This window comes from Ylistrum balloti, unplaced genomic scaffold, assembly GCF_031769215.1.
Source record: "Ylistrum balloti isolate Yb309-2 unplaced genomic scaffold, AGI_CSIRO_Ybal_v1 Utg371122, whole genome shotgun sequence".
Lineage (NCBI taxonomy): Eukaryota > Metazoa > Mollusca > Bivalvia > Pectinida > Pectinidae > Ylistrum > Ylistrum balloti.
Genome location: NW_026782616.1, coordinates 338,989 through 360,727, shown reverse-complemented (window position 1 = coordinate 360,727; position 21,739 = coordinate 338,989). Strand labels below are relative to the sequence as shown.

Sequence of the window (21,739 nt, the reverse complement as noted above, 5' to 3'; positions counted from 1 at the left end):
CCCTATTGATTCTGCCATCAGAGACGAATACATCGCTTCCTCGTCAACATTGGAATTTACCTTCAGCTGCGTTGTTGTACTTAACATACAAAATACATTTATTCGTACGAAGCACGGATTTGACTAATTACATACGTTCAAGTATCAGAAAACTATGTATGTGGGTTTGAAATATCAAAAGATATGCAGTAGCACAATGTCCTTTACCTAAATATCGCTGGGGACTCAAAACTCCAAAACACGTCCTTTTCTGACCATGACATTGCTGGAATCAATCTAAGCTAAAACGAAAATGTGACAATGAATGGTTACACATACATAAAAACAGGTATATTGGTAAATACTAATTATGTCTGTGAACTGATTTGCTAAGAAAATTGAAATGTAAGATAGGATGTAAAAGCGATGTTAATACTGGACGATTTCTATGTTGACTGACCACTGAGCTCTTACCTTGTTTGTTACTCTAGCTGTAACGTTTACGATGTTGTCAGTGTCCAGGATGTTTGTACCGCCTTCAGTGTACCTCCAATCCGTCATTGTAGAGTTCACACGTATGTTGCCATCAGACCCCATAGAACGCACTATAATGATATATGACCATAACAGAATTACATCAGTAATCTGGTCAGTTTCTTAACCTTCCTTAACGAAACCTAATGTTAAACAGCTATGACGTACACTGTTCTAATCTAAAGGGTCTCTATTATCATGGCAATAAACAAATAGCTGTAAAATGCGCTAGAGATTTTTGTTTACATCAATTTTGGACAAGTGGTAGACAGGGACATTGTGCTTGTCGTCCCAGAACAAGTATTTCCTTTATATACTCACAGCAACAGCTACGACAACATATCGATAGCACAGCCTATTTCTATCAGGTACCGCGAAAATAGAGAACTACGATATACAATGAAATTAAATTGTAAAAACATTGATGGCAACATTTTCTAGTTTGACCACAATTGCGCTAATAGGTCTGCGAAATACGACGTCTTCAATTTATACAATTGTTTAACAATAGAACTGTAGAACGTACAATATAAATAAAGACCCCTAAACCTACCCCCCCCCCCAACCCACAATCCCCAAGAATAATCGGAAATTATCACACACAAAATGTAATGACTTCTTGACGTGCACAAACGATAGTATTTGACTTACAAATTTCGAACCGTCCACTTCCGTGAATATCCAATCTAGCGTTCATGGCTCCAGTGGCGATCATATCGATGGCTACTGACGTTGTTAGTTGGGATCGTATTGTGAGATTCAGAGGGGGTAAATCAGGAAGTACGGCTACAGGAATGGTAACGAGATCAAACACACCAGTATCAAGTACGTCAGCACTGTGGTAACTAGACACTGCTTTAGTCGTCATCGCCGATATATTCAGTTGATTTTGTATTATCCCGGATATCTGATATTCGTAAAATATTACAATAAAACGTTTTTAAATCGCATTTAATTGAAGAAAATGACTACAACCATAGTTTGTTTAACATTTGACAAATATTAGACTTTTTTAAAATTTCAAAAGAATCAATTTCAAAACATGTATTTATTATACAGTTTAAACAGTGTAAAACAATTTAATCATGCGTCCGTTTGATTATTCGATGCACTCACACATAATCATTCTTGCATGAAAATATGTTTAGGATCAATCGCAGCGACATATAACAAAACTTACCTCTGATTCAAACACTTCCAGTTCAGCCTTTTTGTCCGGAGTACGTTTTAGCTTAATTTGTCTACAATAAATGTGTATGGAAACAATTTGATTAAAACAATCAAATAAGTCGTACATATAGTAAACAAATATGTGAGATATTGACGCATACATATGTAAAACACTTCACAGATTTATGACATTATATCGACTTTAGATATTATGTCGTAAGCTCCTCAAATGCACTTTGAGCTATGAAAGATAAACTTACAGCCTATATGATGTAGAAATATCGCCAGAACATGTTTCACAGACAACACGGAACACCACATCATCCGTTTCTGTGGTAGGCAGACTGATGTCACTAAATACATCTGGAGTTGTTTGTGTTGATAACTTCTGGATACCAAATATTTTGTTTTCAGGGTTAAAGCTAATCGTTTCCGTCATATTCATGTTAAAGTTTACAGCATCAACAATGGCCGATGGTAGTCCCCTCTTCACACGTGTGTGGGGTCCAAAGTAACGAAGATCAACATCTAAGGCCTCAAATATGTTCACAAACCTAAAAATAAAGCATACCTCAAAAAGACTGAGGACCATTTTATAGATATGAAAATGTTCAATTCTAATACATATGTTAAAATGCTTTTAAGTTAAAGTTTCTTAATATTCATCTTACTTGTAACATATGTTTTTTGTATTACGTAAAATGACCGCACAAAGCAAAAATCTATTATTATTCATAATGCAAAATATGAAATATCTCATTACTTTTAAGCTCGTTTTATTCTTAATTAGTTAATGGTTTGCAGGAATTTGATATGACAGTGAAATATTTTTAAAACAAAAAAAAAGGTTATATCACATGGTAGGTGAGCTGTTTTATCTTACTCCGTTGGCTCCGTCAACAGTTCAACACGATCATCCCGTTTCGACATAATTTCTATCACTTGTCGTAATTCGTTTTTTTTTTTTTTTTCGTCTATGAAGCATTGGCGAGCAGCTTCCCCGATGACAATGTCCCCTATGGCCCAAGCTACAATCGTCTTAGGGTCAAACGTTACAACAATCAAGCGTTTTTCCTTACATCTTGTGCCCTATAACATAGATATAGTTATCAAATATAAAATTATAGCAGGGCATGTTAAATATCAAAGATAGTTGCGACATTACAATAAACGTTATGTATTTATCACAGTATATTATTGTTACGTTTGCCAATAACTGAAATTAATCCAACCGAAATTTAGTACAAAAGCTTCAATGAACGACAATGTAACAGTAACAAAAAAGGAAACTACTAACATATCAAAATAATCATAATCCAAACTAAACATGCATTAAGTAAGGCAAAATATGAACAAAAGAAAGATTTACATGGGAAATCTTCATTAACCTGCCACAGGGGGGCAAAACACACAAAAATCAAGGAGAAATCAGGATATTTTAGATCATACGTAAATATGAAATGAAACTAAATCACTTGAACTGTAGTAAGTGTTCCAAGCAACAAACAACTAGTATGATGTTTTGTGAACAAATACCGTCTAAAATTGTGTCCAGTCCCCGTCGAGATTAAACATAGCTCTAGTAAGATAGGGGTCATACTCGGAAATTTGACATTGTATCTCGTATTATATTTTAATCGCAGATAAAGGAATTGAAGAAAGATTACTACATTGAGCTAAAGTTAACTCGTCATATAATTTTGTATAATCTCCACAACATCATATTTGGTTTGGGCTAATAAATAGTTTGGGGGCAAAACTTTTCTTTTTCTGTGAATTTACTGATTTTACTAATATTAAAGTTTAAATTAACGTATTATTCTCAAACGTCACATGATTTTAATCAAATATCGTAGCATTGATAATGTGTTGATGGTGACAAGAATCATTATTGACCTGCCCTCTGGGACCTGATGGGGAGACTATTCTGGATAGGTACACTCTATGTTGTTAAAGACGAATGGTCGGTAGAATACTGTAACATCCATGAACAATAGACTATATTTCGTAGTGTTTTTATGGTAGTATTATGACATCGACTGTTGCAATAATCATTAGTATTTAGGAATCGTACAAATCATGTTAAAACTATCTAGCTAATAAGCAACATGCATAATGTAAATGGTTCAATTTTGTCGTAGGCTCATAATTAAACCTGATAATAATACAAAACCGTGCTGTATCCATACAGATCCACTGTTATTGGATAATACATGTTTGAAACATTTCCTAGTAAATTCGTGATTTTCAAGCATACGCAAACAAACTAGGTTGTATTATCAATAGGTTAGTGGGGCTGCGGACCTAAATCGATGTAATCTAGATGCAATAACGTACAAGTATCTAGTTTGATGCATTTGTGATGCTAGTAATCAATTTTTTTCACAGCAGAACATATTATTTTTCATCTATATCGCGATTATTTTCAGGTATTTTCTTAAAATCATTTGTTTTCGGCACCGATATATATATATATATATTATAAATGTCTGGTAACATTTCATCGGATGAAAAAGAGGAACTGAAAATGATTGATATTAATTCCTTTACAAGATGTAGAGAGCTTGATTTCCTTTGCTAAAAGTATATTTACAAGGAACAACTAAATGAGCTGTCATATATATATATATATATATATAAAGAATAACAAATTGGCAATAATCATGTTTACATCAACACAATGTCTTTTGTGTATCAAGGTGTTTCTACAGACGAGAAATAAACACTTTGAATACAGTAACCAGTAAACGGGGTGACTTGCTTAAGATTGTACAAAAGAAACGCAAATGAATAATACATTATAATGCAATCAGAATTCGAGCCAAAGAATGTTTGAGACAGCTAAATACTATGTTAATGCCTAAATCGAATACATATACATGAAACTAACCTTTAATAAAGATATAACATGTAACACACACGATTCGTATAAAAATTACCCACAAATATCCGCACACAAACCTTTATTTTAGACTGGTCATCGAGGTTGATGACATGTCTTGTATGTCCTGAACTAGTGAGGTGATAAACATGTTCGTCATTGCCGGTAACAAATCTTGTCTCGTGATGAAAATTGTGTGAGTTGACACTGTCTAATAAAGCTGTGACAACAAATAAAACACACAGAACACACACACCCGCCATGTTTAGACTGTCCCTGTAACGGATTGTTTACCGACCGGGAAGTAGAAACACTATGTAAGTATTACAGTGTTCTAGCTAGTTAAATTTACTCGCATACCTGTCACTAACCTGTGTCGTTAGAAATGGACGGTTTTTCCACTCAGCTAAAGTGGACTTGTATTTTTCTACTATATGGATCCCTTGCAGGTAAGTATGAAATCGAGTTTGATTTCAACTGTTGAAATGTATTATTTCCCACAATCTCTACATACCGTATACAATATCTTTAACTTTAATGTGTATCAAAGTGTTCCAGTTGTAAATGATACAATAGGTGGATTAAATAAGCTGTCATACATAATGGAGCCTTACTAACGGGAATGGACATTTTTATAGTAATAGTAAACAATGAATTGAGATTGGACAAGATTAAATAAAATGATGACGCCTGTGTCAGGCTTCTTGATGTTTCGTGATTGTGATTTAGCACTGACTGTCGAGCAGTTAACCATTACTATCAGTTCCTCCTGTAGCGGACACAATCAAGCAAGCAAACAAAATAATAATAATGAAACGATTGCAAATTTAATTAAAACACTTTTTTACTAAAAAAAAAACATTCAATTTTTGAGCACAAGAGCACGAGTGTAGTTCTGAGATGTATCATGTAATAGATAGCAGCATATCAAAGTTAAAACGACATCCATGGTAAATGCACCAGAATAATGTGTAGATGAATTCCCCAAAACTGATCCAAATGCATCAGCGAGTTAAAAAAAACACTAGTGTATACATTGTTTTTTATCGTTGCCAATAAATCATCAAAAAGGCCAGACTCCGAAAGAGGATACATTGTTAGACGATACTCAATTAATTATGAAATACAACAATAAATAATTTATAAATCTTGTAATGTATATGGTGCTACATTTTTTACAGTCAATACCGGCTTTAAAGGCCAGCTAGTGGCACAAAATTGCGACCTTCACAGGTTCGTTTACTGTAAATTGTATAACATATGGAACCAAAGATAGATTTCTTCATGAGCAGGTAATTGATGTATAGAGGTCATTATACATGTTTATGACGATACACATGTGTCAATTTAATCCAACATCAAATGTAAATTACATTTTCTACAATATTCTTCTCATATCCTAAAGGTGACTCAAATGTTGCTGTCAAACCTTGTAATGGTGTATCAGGAACATGTCAGAATGAAAATACTCAATGCAAAGGATCGTATCTGCAGCAATTTGACGACAAATGTCCAGATAATGAACGATTCTGTACTAACATACATCAAAGTAAGTAATTATATCGCATTGTTCAAGAAAAATAAGAAGTTCTTTATTTTTGTTGTCATTATCCTCGCTTTCATACATTTTCGCACTTTCAACTGTGCTTAAGACTGACATATATTATCGGATGTCGTTGATATAGAAAGAGATGCCTTCATGAAGCAGACGAATGATAGATAGTTCGAATCCATATAAACTAATGGATAACTGGAAGCGTCGACTGTGCCAACTGAAATCCCATTTAGGTCTTTGCTGACCGAATAAAACGCTATACATTGTTTAACAATAAGTAAATGCCATTCAACCTTAAATTGATGGTATTTTATGGTAATATCTCAATTCATTGTTTCATTTTTCCAGTACAAAGCACCAAAGAATGTGACACTAAGGGGTTGCCAATCGTAAAACGAGATTCTTGGGGAGCCAGAACCTCATTGAAGACCTTAAATGATTTGGATTCCGATCTGTCCTTCTTCGTTATCCATCATGCGGATGGATATAGCTGCTCAGATCAAAAGACCTGTCTGCAACGCATGAAAGAGGTTCAGAAGGATCATCAGTCAAAAAGAAAAGGTTAATTAATCTGCTTCTCTTGCACATTATTTGATATGACATGCGATCAAATCAGCACAATGGATGTGGTTATTACGTATTAATTGTACACGGGACATACAAGTATATAGCATATTTAATTACAAATCTCGAATCAGATAGAGTAGAGCCAAGTAATGAGTTAACCTATAACCTAAAGCTATTTCGTCTTATTTAATATATTGTTTAATACAGCTGTGGAATCGCACAACGGAATGTTGCACTATGTGCAATGTGTATATAGTGTCTGCACGATAGGAACCTAGAAAAATGTGCCATAGTACATCTGTAAAAACGTTATGGGGTTCTATCGCATGGATGTGTTATGCTATCGCGTATCGTAAAAAAATAGAAAAAGTGTGTGATATGGTTTACTTATGTTTACTTAAGTGCCACACGTGACCAATATACACACATACACACACACACACACACACACACACATATATATATATAATTTGCGTTGAAACATTAAATGGACGTAAATGGACGCCTCTTCTTGTCTTGGCGATGAATCATTTAAAATCTTATTCCGTCAGAAAGGAAATAATTTTTACACTGCTTCTGTATTACTCTAATTTTCCTATCATTTGAAATTTGTTATTGGTATACGATACTTTGTGTTTTACAACAATTTAATCAATAAGAATAATGAAATATATGTACTGAAAACACAATCAAGTATTTATTACTGAGAAATCTCATATTAAGTAGGAATTGCATCGTACCAATGACCCTGTCATTTATAAGAAACGTAAGAGAAGGGTAAGAGCTATTTTGGTGTACCTATATCTTTTTCAGGTTTTGATGACATTGGCTACCAGTATGTGATAGGAGGAGATGGGACGGTGTTTGAAGGCCGGGGTTGGAAGTACCAAGGCGCACACTCACCAGGTTACAATACAAAAAGCATCGGTGTCTGCCTTCTCGGTAACTTCACGGCAACTCTGCCTTCTAATGACGCAGCTACATCACTAAAGAATCTCCACGTATGTCTGCAAAGCATTAACGTGCTTTCTCCAAATAACAGCGTTTACGGCCATAGAGATATCAGGCAAACTGAATGTCCTGGAACCGAGTTCTACAAGACATTAAAGACCCAGTTCGCACCGTTTTGGCACAGTATCGAACCGGAAATGTGGAAAGGTAAACTTTTATCTTTTTTCTAAAAGATGTTTAATTTTATATGAATGGAGGTTCGTGTATATTCTAGTTTGTCCCCAAAATATGGGTAGTATTCTACAAAGTGTATCTTAAGCCAGCGACTGTTAAATTGTCTAAATAGATTCATGGGCATGTTGGATCTGTAACTACTCCTTGATAAATCCGGAGAAACATAATGGAAACCTATATTGAATTGGAATGTTTTGAAATTAACTTGAAACTCTTGATTATCTACATTTTCCTTAATTCCATTTTACAAATATATCAAGTCTGCCTGTTGTGTAGGATAATTTCTGAAATCATGAGTTTGCTTAAGCGGCACTTTTTAATGGTGGGTAACTGGAAACCAAATATAGCACGAGGAAAACTATTTTAAAATAATGATATGATAAATAACACTGATGTTTTGTATTTAGTGGTCATGAAGTTGTAGTTTCTCTTTACTACACTGACACCTTCATCAGAGAAATAATAATGATGCTGAGGTATACATTGTTTGAGTTGTTAAAAAATCCACGTGTCTTTTCAGCTGAAGTATTTTGTTTGTGACGAGATGGCGATACTTTTAGAGTAAAAACAGGTCAAACTGATTATTTCAGTACATATATTAAGTGTTTACCATGTACCATCCCATTAAAGTCGATTTAAGCATTCTTGTCCTGTGGTTTTTTTTATTGTAATGTACACTGTATTATCTCACTACAAATAAGTGTACACTTTACCCTAGTCAATTCTGTGATGAAGGTGATGTGGTAGTCATTGTAAAGTCACGCGTCATTTTATAAGCAGCTGTGAAATAAAAAAAAATCTACTTGGTGTTTTATATTATTTTTCAGGCTAGAGTAAAACTGGAATTTGCAGAAACACTTCTGAATAGTGTAATGGAACCTTCATGATGAAACTGTGCCCAGGCTTAAAAGCTATCAAATATTTTATGCCTAACAAGAAATAGATATAAGATTCGAAGGGAATGACTTTTATTTTCTGCAATATGAAAAACAGGCGAACAAAGCGTTCTCTTTTATTGATGCAAATTTTCGTATAAGAAATGATTATACAATACATATTTCAACAACTTCATTTGGAAACGACTTCTGGTATGTTTTCATATTAGTGCTTAATGTAAAGTGCCTTTAATCGAGATTCCCTTTAATCGAGATTTCATTATTAAACGTGTAACTTCTAATTTGATGTCCCTTATCTATTTATCTATAGCTCCATGTGATGGCTCTCGAACCTAATTTTTTTTAAGAAATCATTTAAGTTTAAATATAATAGTATAAGACATTATCTAAATTATCATAATGAAATTAAACTAATTTATTACTATATGACCTCTATCATTTCAAATTCATAGTTTAACTTGAACCTCTGTCAATCTTGAAATTCGGAATTTGAAATCCTGTATTTTGAAACATAGCAGGCGACAGAAGAAAATCAAAATTGATCGAAAGAACTAGATGGTGCACTAGCCACATAATTCAGTATTTTTTGTAATGTTCATATGTCTGATAATTTCAAAAAAACACCAAATACCTGTGTATATTTCAAATCATGCCACTATTTGAATGAATCGAAAGGTGGCATGCAGGTTATGACAAGTTTCGGGGAGTCCATCAGTAGAGTACCATCTGCAATTTCGAAGATTGCACAATAGGCACACAAGTATGAACAGCACCTTTCGACAAAAAATCATAATTAGTAAATCTAAATAATGAATAATACTGCATCACACAAGCGTTTCGTGCTTCGATGCTGAGGTCCTCTTATATTATAAAACCTTGAAGGGGACAATGGGATGCAGTGATCCAAAGCAATGTCAAGATCTATATGGAGAGGTGCACTACCGGCAGTATTCGTGCGAATTATAACGTGGCGTGTAGGTAAGCCTAGGGGATAAATAAATACACATACATTATCTACCACATGCAATTTCGTAGATTCGATAAAAGACACGCAAATGAATAACACCTTTCAATAAAGAGGACCTCCCGATCATAGTATCGTACAAATTTGATGATCGTCGTCTCCAAAATTTGATTTATCATTTGGAAAGAAAACTACAAAAAAGATTATAATGGTATCACCGCCATGTTTAGCTCCCAAATTCTGGAACACGAAGACATTTGTCCACTACACATTAAGTCATTTCTTCGGGGTAGGCGGAGTCAAATAAAAGTTGTTGGAACTTTCTGTGCCTCATAAATGGCTTATGAAAATAAAATAAAGCTTGGCTTACATTAACAATATCTTTACGGCTAAACTGGATCACTTGTTCACTCAATATTGGGGGAAAATTTTATTTCTGTCACAATTATTCGATGCACACGAACAGTCAATTATTCAGCCAGGATACAGATTTTCAGGAAGACAAATAAAACAATCTTAAAACCTTTTTGTGAAATTACAGCCTAACCCCATGTCTGAATTCCATGACATCACATGTCTAAACATACTTTGTCATCTATTCGCAGGTAACACATGATGGAAAATTCAATAACAAGAAAATACAGGATGACTTCACTGAAACCAAATATCGGGCTTACAAAAAAACAACAAACATGCTTTTAAGATAATCTTAATTCAAGCTCAAATACGGTGTAACTATGACAAACTATGAAGAATGAAAAATCACACCGATACCAATGAAAAAAAATACAAGAATAATAAGACCAATATCTTATGCTTCATCTACGAAACCCATTATGTAAATCAGTGCAATGCAATAATAATCTTATCACCACGTCCAAAAACGTGTGTTTTAATTGTTTGTCTCTTGTTACACGAGTTGAATGCACGGGACGTAATACGTTGTGACTTTGCCGGTGTGCTAACGTGAATCTCGTCTTCCATTCAGCAGTCAACGGGTATGAATGTACATGTAATTTTCACTACGGTCTCTAATCTTTAATATTTAACCGAGAAACTGACTGAGAGTAAGCTAATAATTCTAAATTATTATTTTGAACCACCTTCGCTTTTGTTATCGTTTCCCGTTGGGCTATATGTACCTGTAGTTATGTAGCTTGTCTGTCATCTATAAATTCTTGCTTTCTATACATTGTATGTAGGGTATAGAATGAAGAACGTGTGAAAACGACCCTGGTGTCTGAATGTTTCTATAGGTCTTTATCGTCTCATCACGATCCAGATTGAGAACAAATGATATAAAAAGTTTGGAAAAGTGCCAAAACATTGCAAGACTGAAATATTTCTGTACCTTTAAAAATTCTTTTTAAGTCTCATACCAAAGACTCTTTTGTATGATGCAGGTGCTTAAACCAGTATGTAATTATTTTATTTAATGCTACCATTATGTTATTATTTACATTACTGCTACCCTCATATTCCTGTCCATGAGAATCGTTGGAATAGGTCATGGCCTACATCTAATTGCAAAGTACCAAACAGTGTAATGCTTAATAACATTTTGAAACTTAAACGTCGATTGACAAATAGTTGGCAACTGTTCAAAGACGTTATTGAAACATGTATAGTGCTGGCGCCAAAAGACCTTTAGTTTTTTGAAAGACATTTTATCACGCGGCTAATGAATAGACTTCAGGTTATGAACTCTACAGGTTGTCAATACATTGTCTAAGTTATATAGACATCTTCAAAATGTAAATCAACAACAGAGAAAAATTCTAATTGCTATTTCAGTCCATTTGTTAACTGTAGGACCTTCGCGATCAGCACCAGATTTATCATTACTGTAAAGTATCGACTATAAGTCCTTACATACAGTTCCTTATAGATGTAGTATCGAACTATATAAAAACAGGAGTCTCTGTGTAAGTCTTTCCCTTGTTCATATTTTGCCCTATTTTGATTATTGAATTTGAGTTTGAATTAGGATTATGGTGACATCTTTGTATGTTGTTGCTTTTTTGTAAACGCCATAAAATCTCGAGCAAACATACTTCGCAAACACTTAACCTTTTCCCATTTATTATTGGTTTGAATTTGTTTCTGGTAGTGACATGTATCATTCATCACTTGGGCCATATTAAACAATGAAAATCGCTTTTAAACTTGAACAATGCAATAAAAATCTTATCACAACGTCCAATAATGTGTGTTTTAATTGTTTGTCTTTTGTTACACGAGTTGAATGCACGGAACGATGTCCTTCCGTAAGTAGACAAGTAAAATACACGAGGAAATAAACATTAATACAGATAAACAGCTCGAGCTTGTAGGTTTGCAAGATGACTTACATATTGTAATTAGGTATTCGATTCTTTTCTTTCTACTATGTTAATATGTCGGTATTTTTATGTTTTTTATGATTTGTCAATAAACATTTTTTATCGAAACCTTACTATAGGCAAGTCCTAAAATCGTTAACGTATTACCAAACTTAACCGTGCAAACATGTTCCCATAACCCTAGTGTAAAAAAGGAAAAATACAAAATGAAAACCAACATGACAATAATGGTCTTAGTCTGAACTTTAATTCAATGAAACTTATCAACAAAATAAAGATTTACAGGCGGCTCTTGAAAAAAAACCACATGGATAATAAAATCATGCGTTCTGGAAGAGCAAGCGCCTTCTGCTTCATTGACGACACCAGCCATGTAAATCTTGGTCTATCTAAGTAAGAAATGTAACGTTTCCAACTGAGAGTACGCTAAACAATAACAAAAATCCGACAGGTATGCTTTTGTGCGTTCCGCTTCTCCCGATCCGTAATACGCAGCGACTGTGCTGGTGTACCAACGTGAATCTCTTGCTTTATTTCCATATTTCCATTATTTGGCTTAGACTACTGTATATACAAAATGTATTCCTCCTTGCCAAAGAAAGTCCCAGGGCTAAATCTAATCTTTCCTGAAGGAGAAATAGTATCGTCAATCTTCGCCAAAGGATGCTTCTGAGCAGTCGTTTATGACTAGTAGCGTTTTGTTGAAAAAGTTGACAGACAGCGGTATGTCATAAGTTCGCTTGACTCCTCAGCCCTGGTGAGCTTATATGTCCCTATATAGTGTAACGTGACGCATAATGCATTGGTCGGGTTGGAACATGAAAAAGTATGGGAAGACAAACAAGAAAATCAGTCAAGATGTACTCAAGATGGAAAGTCGGATTCAAAACATCAATAAGTCCAAATTAGTTTTAAAATTGTGTTTATGCAAGTATTTCATAAATGAATTAGTCAAAAATTATCTACAATACGCATATCCACCAATGTATATTGTCTATGTATGTACAATGCACTTATATATGCTATCATTAACAAGAAAGTTGTAATTCGTGAAGGATCATGTAGTTTTATGCTTTCTTATCAAAATAATTGATATTTATCAAGTAAAACATTTTACTTACTGGTAGAACATTAGATTTAACGGCCAACACAGCGTGAACATAATATGTAGTTTGCTTTTTGTAAGTCATATCTAAGTATTTGATTATGTAAAATTATTGTCCGTTATTATATCCGTCGCTATTCATAATCAACAACTTAATAATACATATCTTTTTTAAATAGCTGTAAATGACACATATTTGTTTACAAGTTAACATGAGAGGGGTTTTTTTTCCTGCGCTCTAATTGTTCCGTTCATGTTTAATGTAGAACATGCAAATATGTTGTATATTTCAAAAGAAATAAACATGATGACATCTAAGAGTAATCTTTAATGTGATATGAGTATTTTATTATTTATAATTATGAGAAACAGTGAGTGCCTACAAATTATAAAAACAAAATTATAAATGTTTAATATAAAGATTATTCGTAAGTATATGTCACTTTCCGCCTTATATCATTTTCCCTCGAAAAATTGAATATGATATTAAGCTGTTTCCATTGTATACTTTGTTGTCTGAGTTAAATTCATATGATGGCCAACTAAAAAGCATTCATTTTAATCTTTATTGCTTCTTTATGTTAACAATAGATTGGCCCAAAAAGCGAGAAGCACTGGTATATTCGTTTATATCGAAAATACAAGACCTTATCTTTTCGACTTTGCAGTGCAATTCGACCGTTTTCTACGATAATCTGAACATAATTCAAATGATAGGCATTCGTAATATAATCGGTATTTATATTAAGATTACTTTAAGGTCTTTTCAGATAAGTCATTGATATGCGATATACGGATCCTATGTCATTTCCTAACTACCATGGAAATAAACATGCAACATTGACTTCCTCCAAATGTATAAATATGTGTAAACATCATCCTCATCATTTAACAACTTTGGTAAATTTAGAGTATAAGATCTATGAGGAAGAGGCGGGGTTCAGTATTTTGGGTTGTGTTATGTGTGTTAGTAGCACTCTCAATCATGTAGTGAAACCATATAAGCGCTAAGCATGCTAGAGTTATTTCCCTTTAACTTCCTCGTGTAGTAAAGGCCGGGTCATGTTTTTTATACTTCATGGTGTCAGAAGTAGGATAGAAAATGAACAGGTTAAAGCCGCCCAATGAACTGCAATTTACCTGCAATTTGTCAGAAAATTGGCGAAGGTTTAAGCAGGCGCATGATATATACGAGGTAGCTGCGAAAATTGACAAGGAAGATGGTAAGGTGCGTGCTTACAATTTTTTGCACGTAGCTGGCCCTGCAGCTCACGACGTTTACAAGACGTTCGTGTTTGAAACAGAGGGTGATGAAGTCAAATTAGACAAAATATACGAGAAGTTTCAGTCTTATGGTAACCCTAGAAAGAACATTACGGACGAACGCCACGTTTTCTTTACATGAAAGACGGTGAAAACATAGACGCCTATGTAACGGATTTGAAAACAAAGGCTAAGAACTGTCTTATTCGTTATCGTATTATTTGCGGTATACGCAATGAACATCTTCGCGAAAGACTCTTGAGAGAGTCAGAACTGACATTAGACAAATGCGTACAATTCTGTCGAGCATCTGAGGCAAGTTCACGGCAAATAAAAGAACTACAGAGGGAGACAACAAATGTACACGCAATCAAATCAAAACAACACGCCAATCAAAATAAAGACATTTGAAAAACCTAAACATGAAGACAAAAATATTAAAAAGTTCAAATGTAAGAGGTAGGGATTCAGACACCTTCCCAAAAGCTGTCCAGCGTATGGAAAATCATGTCTAAAACTGTCATGGGAAAAATAATTTTGCTAAAATGTGTAAAAAGGGTGTAAACGCTCTAGATGCAGAAACGGACGACTACAGCAACACACAATTTGTGGGAACGGTTAACAAAATGGCAATGTCCAAAAAAGAGACAGAATGGCACATTAAAGTGAAAATAAACGAACAAAAAGTGACATTCAAACTCGACACAAGAGTTGTGTTTAGACCCGAGAGATCTAAACAAAGCAGTGAAAAGGGAACATTTTCCTATGCATATTGTAGAAGAGGTAGCAGCCAAACTCGATGATGCTAAAATCTTCACCAAGCTTGATGCCGTTCAGGGATTCTTCCATATAACGCTAGCGGAGGAAAGTACATGGCTTACAACTTTCAATACACCATTTGGAAGGTACAAATTCGAGAGACTACCATTCGGCATCAATTCCGCGAGTGAGGTGTTTCAGAGAACAACAACACAAATATTTGAGAGCATTGAAGGCTGTGAAGTCAGTTGTCGACATTTTGTTCTGGGCTAAGGACGAGACCGAGATGAATGAACGGTTAGAAAAAGTGAGAGAGAGCAGACAGTGTGAATTTCAGGTTTAATAAAGACTCGTGTAACAAAAGACAAACAATTAAAACACATTATTGGACGTTGTGATAAGATCATTATTGCATAGTTCAAGTTTAAAAGCGGGAAAAGGTTAAGTGTTTGCGAAGTACGTTTGCTCGAGATTTTATGGCGTTTACAAAAAAGCAACAACATACAAAGATGTCACCATAATCCTAATTCAAACTCAAATTCAATAATCAAAATAGGGCAAAATATGAACAAGGGAAAGACTTACACAGAGACTCCTGTTTTTATATAGTTCGATACTACATCTATAAGGATCTTTATGTAAGGACTTATAGTCGATACTTCGCAGTAATGATAAACCTGGTGTTTCAATAACGTCTTTGAATAGTTGCCAAATATTTGTCAATCGACGTTTAAGTTTCAAAATGTTATTAAGCATTACACTGTTTGGTACTTTGCAATTAGATGTAGGCCATGACCTATTCCAACGATTCTCATGGACAGGAATATGAGGGTAGCAGTAATGTAAATAATAACATAATGGTAGCATTAAATAAAATAATTACATACTGGTTTCAGCACCTGCATCATACAAAAGAGTCTTTGGTATGAGACTTAAAAAGAATTTTTAAAGGTACAGAAATATTTCAGTCCTGCAATGTTTTGGCACTTTTCCAAACTTTTTATATCATTTGTTCTCAATCTGGATCGTGATGAGACGATAAAGACCTATAGAAACATTCAGACACCAGGGTCGTTTTCACACGTTCTTCATTCTATACCCTACATACAATGTATAGAAAGCAAGAATTTATAGATGACAGACAAGCTACATAACTACAGGTACATATAGCCCAACGGGAAACGATAACAAAAGCGACGGTAGTTCAAAATAATAATTTAGAATTATTAGCTTACTCTCAGTCAGTTTCTCGGCTAAATATTAAAGATTAGAGACCGTAGTGAAAATTACATGTACATTCATACCCGTTGACTGCTGAATGGAAGACGAGATTCACGTTGGCACACCGGCACAATCACAACGTATTACGTCCCGTGCATTCAATTCGTGTAACAAAAGATCAGTATGACTTTAATCAACAATATTGCTTATTAACTGAATTGCACATAGCATCCTATATCACTATCTTAGTTACCATTCGTTAAAAGGATAATCCGTGTTAGGATTTGATAGAATGCTTTATTTTTAGAAAATTGTACAAAAGCATCTACTTAAATTCTTATGAAAATCACACGACTAGATTTCCCCAAAACTCAAATTTCGCTATCTATTTGAGGAAATTCCATTTAGGTCTAGCTAAATCTGTATACAAATTATGTTCGTGCTGCCCTAATGACGTCACGTCACAACCGATTTGCGCCTGCAAAATACACTGTAAACAAAAGAAAATGGCGACTCCCACGGGGAAACGTTTACGGCAAAAGAAAGCGACTTCTATGTCAGAGAAAAAGAGTAGGAAGTCGAAATGGTCGAGATATAATCCACGCATCACAATATGGAAACAGTACGAGATATGGCTGCGGTTTGTGGAAGAGACCAGCCAGTGCAAAACGAATGTATGCGCTATATTGGTCAGGGCAGAGAGTGTTTCCACCAACTTTACCTGTCCGACGTGACCATATGAAGAATGTTTTAACGCTTGCAATAATTTTAATAGTCAAACGATCTACTAAAAACGAATGGCGCAACAAAATATCTTTGCACCTTGGTTGGAATATCCCTTTAATACCAAAGCCTTTATTTAACGAAGTATTCATTATACATGTTTGAAATCCTTGAAATGATGTTTTGAATAGCAAGCAGTATTATACTAAATATGGTCAGCATTAGAAAGCAGGAAGGCGGCAAACAATATAGTTTGGTATGACGATAAAGCATTCGAGATCTTTGTTTCATTTGTAGCATACTGAACACCTGTATATTTAGCAATCAAGACTTTTGTGAAGAAACCATGGCAGCAAGGGAAAAAGCAGTGAAAAAGTTACTCGATAATCTTGTCAGTGTGGTCGGTTCAGGGCAGTTTTCAGAATCATGTATCAGAGAAGAAGCTGAAAGATGTTTCATAACCAATTGTGGAGGATGTCTTGGGCGAGGTTAGTAATTTAACGTCATTGAAACCAGGGACAGTTGGTTCCTGAATATGTTACTTGGCGGAATTTCTAATTAATGGCATTGATTAGAGTGACCGAAAAATAGTGAAATTGATGATAACTACTGTTTCTTTTATTTGTTTGTCTAAAACAACCAAAACTATCAAACACTGCTTGCTTGAACACAAAGGTATGACGTATTAAGATTTTATTGAAATAACAGGAAGTATATGGACGGAAAAGACAAAGAGTTGCATGTCATTTATAAAGACGTTCCTGTCAGCCTTGTCCGTTCCGTTTGGAGGAAGCCTCAATGATAATGCTGTATTCTACAACATGGATCGTCCATCCAACATTTTGTCTGTTGCCTGTGACAGCGGTAACGTCTGTTTCCAGGACATGCAATTTTATTCCATATTAAGTAAGAAAATTACTTTTTTTCAATATTGTATTCGACTATTTAAAGCTGAAAACAAATAGAAATGCGCCGTATTTTGTAAAACAACGAATTCCTGTGAAAAATAAGCTATTCGTATTCATTTAACCAAGCTATATTTACCCACTACTTAAGTAGTTGATTCAGTACAGGCAATAACTACTGAGGTGTAATTAAGAAACGCTGAGCTATTTAAAATCATATTGAAGTTATATTTTCCCTCTTATGTAATCATGCGTTCATTCTTAACCTAAGAATCTTTACTCAAACTGCAGTGGAGACTTTAGAGGAGACCTACCAGCCAAACCCTGACATGGACGTAGAGGAAGCGCTTTATGGACCATCAGACAATCCACTTCCGGTTCTAGATCTTCTTGACCAAGAAAGGGCGATATCTGCCAGTGGTGTTGTTAAGATTTACCTGACATCTAAAGATGACCTTATTGCACTCTATGCAATACTAAAGGTACTTTACAGCATTTCAGGAGCTTGCTTAATTTCTTTTAATGGCTAGAATTTATACAAGCATTACAAATGATGTGGTAACCGTAACTACTATTAAAATGGAATGTTTTTCTTCATGGAAAGAAAGTTGCTAAGTGCAACACATTTCCATGCAGATCAAGTAGGCATTGGTTATACTGTTATTGTACATTATACATCTATTTCATTCTCTTCAATGATTTAACACTCTGTCATGTTTCATTTATTTATTATTCACAGTATTAAAAATATTGTAGACAAACGTTGATTATCAAAAAGTACATTGTACAAATGTAAGCAATTAATCACAATTTATAAATTTTTGGCTTGTTCTTATCTTGCAGATACTGATGACTTACATTCGTAACGTAAAGGAAGTAGAATTTAACTTAGCGGATGGAATATCCCGTAGATGGATTATTTCATCTTTGAAAAAATAAGATGCAGAGATGGTCTACATCTGTGTGTCCCTCTCGCAGCAGAATTTCCGTTGCACCTTACAGACTAGTTAACATAGCAGGAGAACAAGATAGAAGAAAAAGATTCGCAGGCAAACTTCCTATGTACGTCCTTCGAAACTTCGCAATGATGAACTGGCTTGGTTGATGCGAAATTGAAAAAAAAATGTTTCTGTAGTATGAACAATTTTAACAGTGTTATAGGACCATTTGCACCAGTATCAATATTTCTTTGAAACAATAAATTAAACTTAACACTATTATGTATTATACAAACAGGATAATATTATATATTTTTATTTATATACATTTCTTATACATTTCTCTAAAAAAAATTTAATACTTTTTATCCTAATATTGTATGTGAACATTTATAGTTGTCACACATGTACAAAATGATTTATTCATTATGAATTACATTACTCATACGAATATTTGATACGTAATCGTTAGACACTATTATTGAAGCATAATAGTTGTTTTTTAAACATGAAACGATAGGTTTGATAATTGAATCATGACTTAATTTAATAAATCGTAATATCTTCATTGTGTAGATCAATATATTCATACTTGTGGAGTTGTAATTTTATGAATACAAAAATATCTTGAACACACAGTCGACAGAAGAAATACATTTGAATATATATATATATATATATATATATATGTCTTATGATATAAATTGTAAAAGTAACGTTTTTTTTCACAGATTTAGTTTCAGACGAGATCTATTGTCTCCGTTCATACTTTTTTTTATCTTTTGCGATATGGTATCAAAATGCAGTCCGGTATAGGCTTGTAAATGTACATTTAATAGTTTAATAGGTTTCTAGTCGACAGTATGTTTCTTTAGTGATGTGATAAAATCTTCAAACAAAACAAGTTGAACACCAGGTCATTGAGAAAAACTACATTAGCCATGTATGATTGACAATTTAGTGCCGGTACAGTTGGCAGGTTGTGCGACTAAATATCGGAAGTCTTCGTCATATGCTAAAGATAACAATAAAATGTCTATTTACCGTTAACAACCCGTGATGGCTGTGTTTGACAAACAAGTGGTGTAAATAATGATATATGCTAGTCAGTCATTATAATTTTAAAGCAACATTTCAAACTTTACCGAAATGAAAAGAACCAACCACAGAGTGTTCGTTTTCTGACAGATAAATTCAATTCAAATAGCTTACTTACACGCAACAGTATCTGTCAGACAATCTTTGTGTATAAGTATGACCATTCGGCTGGAAAAAAACTTCTCTTTAGGTCGATTGGTTGAGCGTAAGACTAGTAAACAAGTGGTCCCAGGTTCTCCTGTGTTTCATAGGTATAATGACATTTCACACTTGCTCCACACTTAAACACACACAAAGACGAACCAATATAGTTTATACATTTTTAAGATGAATGCACGAAGACAAATTCAGACTAGAGTTTTAACACACAGGTATTTACTGCTTATTCTATAAATGCAGTTTTATAATTCATCAAACTTGCATGGAATTCCATACTATTATATATCGTTGAAATTTTAAACACTTCACAAGAGTATTATACATGGCAATCATGTGTATTTATTGATCAATTAAAACTCATTAAATATAACGCAATACAGCTATGATTTGTTAAATATGTAACAATCTTTTAAAAGATTATAAAAACAATAATGATTTATTCTATTGCTCTTTAATTTTGTCAGTTGCATTCATTCGTTTATTTGGGTAACATAAAGCCAAATGTAAAGAGTCATTGTTTAAGACTAACATTACGCTAAACTCCTTAAATCTCGCAGACATACAATACATTTAATGAACTGATCAAACGACTTCTAACATGCATTCTCCAGTTTTAACATAAATGATACATACTACAACGTAATATCAAAATAGAAAAATATAAAGTAAAAAAACATGATGTATACATAACGTATGGTTTAGTACAGTAATATTGCATTAGAGCGTTCAAGTGTATTTAAGTGATGCAAATAACTATTTTTTTGTGTAAAGTATTGATGTTAGGTTTTGTAGTCTTAAATGATATTAGTTAGTTTAGTTTAGTTTAGTTTATTACCAGTGCAGGATCGTTATGATCCTCTATACCGGTCTCAGTGATACAATGATAATGTTTATAATTATTGTCATTTGAAACGTCAGATCCAGGAACTACAGAATTTCTGATTTATAATTATATACCAGTTCCTGATTTGCCCAGTTTTCATCTAATCTGTTTTTGAAAGAGTTAACTGTTGGTGCCGATACAATATACTCCGGAAGATTGTTCCATATTTTGACCACAGGGAAAGCAAAAGAATGTTTCCTGATGTCAAGTTTACAGTGCTGCATGTAAAGGTTTTTGAGTGATCCCTTGTCAGCTGAATTAGAACTTTGTCGATCCACAATTTACGGAAACCAGCAGCGTTACTATCACAAACACTATTAGTAATTTTAAAGACTTCAATCATATCTCTACGAAGGTAGGAGAATTCAAATTTTAGAAAACATAGAAAAACTGTTTCCTATATTATATATTCAGATTCGAACACTTGGTATTTTTGCTTTAACTTCAATGATTCAAATTATCTGTGGACTTTCAATATTTGTTCTTATCAAAAATTCTTCTCATTTGTTCCTCAGCTGATCGGCGTTGGTGTATAAACACTTTAACGACGACTTTACTTCCTTCCTCTTTCCCTGCCCCGAGTTCCGCTTTCAATTTTGACTATTCGCCGAG

At 34.0% G+C, this 21,739-nt stretch overlaps 1 protein-coding gene and 1 pseudogene across 1 annotated transcript; both read left to right on the top strand.

Annotated features, from left to right (window-relative positions):
- The first annotated feature begins 4,949 nt into the window (after positions 1–4,949).
- Positions 4,950–8,703, top strand: LOC132560833 (peptidoglycan-recognition protein SC2-like). Its single transcript, XM_060225524.1, has 5 exons — positions 4,950–5,013; positions 5,970–6,113; positions 6,468–6,680; positions 7,458–7,844; positions 8,699–8,703. Exons 1-5 carry the CDS (start codon positions 4,950–4,952, stop codon positions 8,701–8,703), a joined length of 813 nt encoding a protein of 270 aa, XP_060081507.1.
- Positions 8,704–16,927: 8,224 nt separating this feature from the next.
- On the top strand, positions 16,928–19,165 carry LOC132560832 (uncharacterized; annotated as a pseudogene).
- Positions 19,166–21,739: the final 2,574 nt, after the last annotated feature.